Source organism: Micromys minutus (genome assembly GCF_963924665.1).
Source record: "Micromys minutus genome assembly, chromosome: 30".
NCBI classification, from domain to species: Eukaryota; Metazoa; Chordata; class Mammalia; order Rodentia; family Muridae; genus Micromys; species Micromys minutus.
In genome coordinates this window covers 32,333,274-32,338,313 of record NC_137965.1, presented here as the reverse complement: position 1 = coordinate 32,338,313, position 5,040 = coordinate 32,333,274, and the positions used below count along the sequence as shown (strand labels likewise).

General features: G+C 39.4%; 1 protein-coding gene across 1 annotated transcript; it reads left to right on the top strand.

Annotated features, from left to right (window-relative positions):
* Nucleotides 1-212: 212 nt before the first annotated feature.
* Nucleotides 213-2,732, top strand: LOC308439620 (leukocyte immunoglobulin-like receptor subfamily A member 5). The gene is made up of 3 exons (XM_080941506.1): nucleotides 213-332; nucleotides 2,384-2,434; nucleotides 2,570-2,732. Exons 1-3 carry the CDS (start codon nucleotides 275-277, stop codon nucleotides 2,698-2,700), a joined length of 240 nt encoding a protein of 79 aa, XP_080797632.1. The 5' UTR covers nucleotides 213-274; the 3' UTR covers nucleotides 2,701-2,732.
* The last annotated feature ends 2,308 nt before the right edge of the window (nucleotides 2,733-5,040 follow it).

The following is a 5,040-nucleotide window of genomic DNA, read 5'->3' as shown; positions in this document are numbered from 1 at the left end:
TTAACATCAGCCATTTTCTTTCTTAGGACTCTACAGCAAACCAAATCTGACAGCTCTGTCCAGCCCAGTGGTGAGATTAGGAGGAAATGTGACCCTCCAGTGTGCCTCACAACTGGGATATGATGGTTTTGTTTTGACTAAGGAAGAATCACAGAAGTTGTCTTGGACCCTGGAGTCACAGTACATATACTCTAATGGGCAGTTCCGGGCACTGTTCTCTGTGGGTCCTGTGACCTTGAGACAGAGAAAAACATTCAGATGCTATGGCTATTACATGAGCAAACCCCAAGTGTGGTCAGAATCTAGTGAACCTCAAGAGCTCCTGGTCTCAGGTGAGGACACCAAGCTTTTCTTTTCAAAGACTGTGGAGCTGATGTAGGTTTCCAGGGGACTCAGGGTTCCCAATTCCATTGACACATTGCCTGGAGACAATAAGACCCATGACACAGAAACCAAGGGAGGACAGTGTGAGTGAAACATGGGGTATTGTAAGACAGATGGCCTTCCTTATGACTCCAATCAGGGATGATTGCCATATAGATACATAGGAAATGAATTGATATGTATATGAAAGATTTGTGCTATATGAATTGCATATGATTTTATATACCTATAAATCCAGATCCCCAAGTGAAAGAAAGTATAATATTTATTTTCTGAGTCTAAATTATTTGGTTTGATATACTGATATCCAGTTGCACCCAGTGGTTTTTTTTAACTATTTTCCTGCACAAATAAAATTTTTCTCTCCAAAAAATATATCTGCAATTGTATCTGGCAGCATATAAACAGATTCACATACATGTATATTTTTATTTGCTTATGTTTACATGTATTAATAATTATAAAATTCATCTACAGTATTTTAGGAAAATATTTTTTATTTAAGCCAATAATTTTATACATGATGGCTATTACATATATGTAAACAGTTACAAAATTTTATCTGCAAGATTTTAGGGGTATATTTAATTAGGTCTTTTTATAATTTCATAAATGAGTGTTATGTTTACACCATTTCTCTGCCCCTCTTATTCTCCCTGTGTCTTACTCAATCTGTCTCAAATTTGTGACCTCTGCTTTTTAAATTATTGTTGTTATATACACCATACACACATAAGCATGCATGCACAACACACACGTGTGCACAGAGTCTACAATCCAGCTTGATTTTGATCCTTACTTTGTTACCAAACAATTTCAACTGAAGACATTACAATTTCATCATTCTGATTGTCTCCATTTTTTTGTCATTGACCCATTGCTGTTTGATCTGATTAGTTTGATTTGATCCATGGATGTGCAGTGAAGTTCTGGGAGTAACTTTGTAGTCTATGAGTCACCGCGTAGACCAGGCTTAGACAATCATATTTTTCCATTTCATGGCTGTATCTTCCCTGTCATGACTAGAAGACTTTACTGTTCTTCTGGCTCCTATCACCTATCTCACTTCTTTGATGATTCTTATACATTAGGTGCATGGTTTTGGTTACAGAAGTACCATTTGTGTTTGTGCATACCAATGTCACTTACTTCTATTTTGACCAGTTGTGGTCTTTAATGATTCTCATTTGTTTCACAAAAGCTTCTCTGATGAGGGATGAGAGCTACACTTACCTGTGGGTAAAAAGATAAGCATTTATCATGCAGTTAGAAATTATATTGGTTTAGGAACATGACCATATTGGTTTCTCCAGTAGAGGCTCTTACTTCTTCAGACATCAATGCAAGTAATATATTGTTACATGCTTCTTATTGGCTATTCCTTGATGGTTTAGGTTAACTGCTGACAAGAGCAAACCCTCATTTATATACATTGTGAGCATATCTTTATGTCTTTGTGGTTGCATTGTTTTTGTCCCTAACCACAGGATGATTAGAGAATGAGATGTTAAACAAAAGCATCATGGGAACTGGATGAGGTGAGTGCTAGGAGAGAGCCCCAGACTGTCACCATTTTGTGAACTTGATATTCATGGGGCCCCGAGAACAAGGCTTTGAGACTAGATTTTGAGTTCTCAGCTGGTGAACCAATTGAGTACAAACCAATCTCAAGGGGAATCATTTTTCCAGATTTTATACTTCAGACTGAGCTGGCAGCATACAAAGCTTCCCTTATTCTAGACTAGTAGATTATATTTTCCCACCTCAGCCTTCTGGAATAAGATAAACTGGTTCAAAGTAGTGCTTTATGGAGAAGTTCTGAACTCAGGGCCTAGTCAAGCTGAAGAAATCAAGCAGTAGACCAGGAGAAAGACTGCTGCTACAGTATGATCATCATCATGTGATGATAATAATATGAATTTATAGGAAATTAGAAGATAAAACTGTAAAGTTAATTATCTTGAGTACTTCACATGTACAGCTTGTCTTTGTTTCTCAGAAGTGCCTGAGATCACCAGCCAACCACAAAACCTGTCAGAAGACAAGACAGGTGAGTAAGAAAAATTATACTTGGGGTATAAACACAGAGTCAATTTCTATACAGAGCAGGGAGTGTATCAGAGTGAAAAACCAGCCAACTAATAGTGATTTTGGTCAGTCCTGACCTCTTTGTTCACAACTTCAGCCTCACATTCTCAGGATCACATGATGGAGAACCTTGTCCGGATGTGCCTGTGTGGCTTGATCCTTACAGTCCTTGGGATTCTGCTGTTTGAGGCTTGCTGCAATCAGAGACGGATCCTGAAGACAGCCTAAAAGTGAAGAGGAGAGACAGCAACAGGCCTTACTTGGTCACCATGTCTGAAACCTAGTGCTTAATGTAGCAAATGACTTGTAAGAAAAATAATCAGAAAAGAAATGTGTTTTGTGTGTAGGGAAAGATCTAAATATTGGGCTTGAGAGCTTTTCCACCATCACATTAAAGCTGTAGACTTTTGTAACTTTATTTCCTCCTTCTTTGGTCAATTTCTGTGTGTGGGATACATCCTCCCACTGAGGTTTGGTTGATCCCCACTGTGTGTGTTTGTCTTCATTCTCATGTAACACTTATAAATTATCACATTCACCATTATGCATTATAAACCTGTGGTTTTAGTTACATAAAATTTGTCTCAAATAACAAAAATTATGCACAAAAGTCAGATTTCGGAATAAAAATATATCTGAATATAAATGATGAATACTCAAACCATTAGGTATTTATCATAAACTCATTGGAAGGTTTTTCCTAATATATAAAAACTTCCTTTTAGATGTTTAAATGAACTACCTTTTAGGACACCATTGTATGTTTTGAAAATATCATTTTCTTAAATAAGACCTCGTCTGTGCCATTTGCTGATTGGCGTGCATAATCCTTTCTGTGGTCATCCTAATTTCCCAGCCTCTCACTCGGTACCAAGGTCAGCCAGTTCCACGTGCGGTAATAAGAGGCATACAACCTGATAAAGAAGAGGCAGTGGTCATACCAGAAACTGCAACCTTTAGCATTCCTGCCTGGTTTGATCTGAGGAGTCAGGGCACTACTAAAACTTTGTCATATCTTTGTATTCTCATAGTAGAGATTAGTTTTACCCTTAGTTGATATTTGGAATGCTTGAGATACATGAAGAGAAGATCCTTGTCTTATGTTTTCCAGCTGTTTTCTTAAAGTCAAGTGTGAATACTCCTGTTTGACAGGCCCCTGTCCTTGTTAATCATGTGTATACTGGAGTGCTGAATTGGGGCTCTGAAGACCCAGGGAACTGGGCCAAATGTCCCAATTGAGATAAAACTTGGACACTGTTAAGAGAAAAGTTGGTGATCCTGAAGATTTTGGATGCTTGGGCCAGCAGGTACAGAGAGCCTGGCCAGGCCTTCACCAGCCATTTTTCTGGGCACCGAGTCTCTAAACATGTTTATGGGTCATTACCTTGACTATACTGATGGATGTAGAAAGTTCCATCTTAATTGTGTGTATGACTATTTTTTGGGACTGCTGTGTATAAAATGAAGAAAGTGAATTGAACTATAACAAGTATTCATCCATCCTTTTCAGCCACCTGTATGTGGATATAATGTGGCTGGTTGCTTCAAGGTTCTGTTGTCTTGACTTATCTCACCACAAACATCTGTACTCTGGAGGTGTAGGCTGTAAGTCTCTTCTCCTTTAAGTTGACCTTCCATCCTAGCATTTTATCATGGCAACGGAAAAGTGACTGGATCAGCCTCATGAGCACCTTCTTTCACAGTGCTTAAATGCTAAAAACCCAGGCTGTGGCAGTTCTGTTGAGAAAACCACGCTTGTTGTGAGTTTAATAGTACAATGTGACATTATGCTTAGGAGACAGTATTTTCTTCTTTTTTAAATTGGATATATTTTATTTACATTTTAAATTTATCTCCTTTCCCAGGTTCTCCTCCATAACTCCTCTATCCAATCCCCCTCTTGCCTCTTTGAGGGTGTTCACCCACATATCCCCTCCTCCCTCCCTGCCCTGACATTTCCCTACTGTCTTAGTCAGGGTTTCTGTGCCTGCATAAAACATCATGACCAATAAGAAAATTGGGGAGGAAAGGGTTTATTCAGCTTACACTTCCACATTGCTGTTTATCACTAAAGAAATTCAGGACTGGAACCCAAGTAGGTCAGAAAATAGGAGCTAATGCAGAGGCCATGGAGGGATGTTATTTACTAGCTTGCTCAGCTTGCTTTCTTATAGCACCCAGGTCCACCAGGCCAGGGATGGCACCACCCACAATGGTCTGTGACCTCTCCTCTTGATCACTAGTTGAGAAAATGCCTTACAGCTGAATCTCATGGAGGCATTTTCTCAACTGGGGCTCCTTTCTCTGTGATAACTCCAGCTTGTGTCAAGTTGACACAAAACCAGCCAGTATACCTACACTGGGGCATCGAGCCATGGCAGGACCAAGGACTTCTCCTTCCATTAATGCCCAACAAGGTCATCCTCTGCTACATGGGCAGCTGGAGCCATGGGTCCATACATGTGTATCCTTTGGATAATAGTTTAGTGCCTGGGAGTGAGCTTTGGTTGGTTGGTATTGTTGTTCTTATGGGGTTGCAAATCCCTTCAATTCCTTCAATCCTTTCTC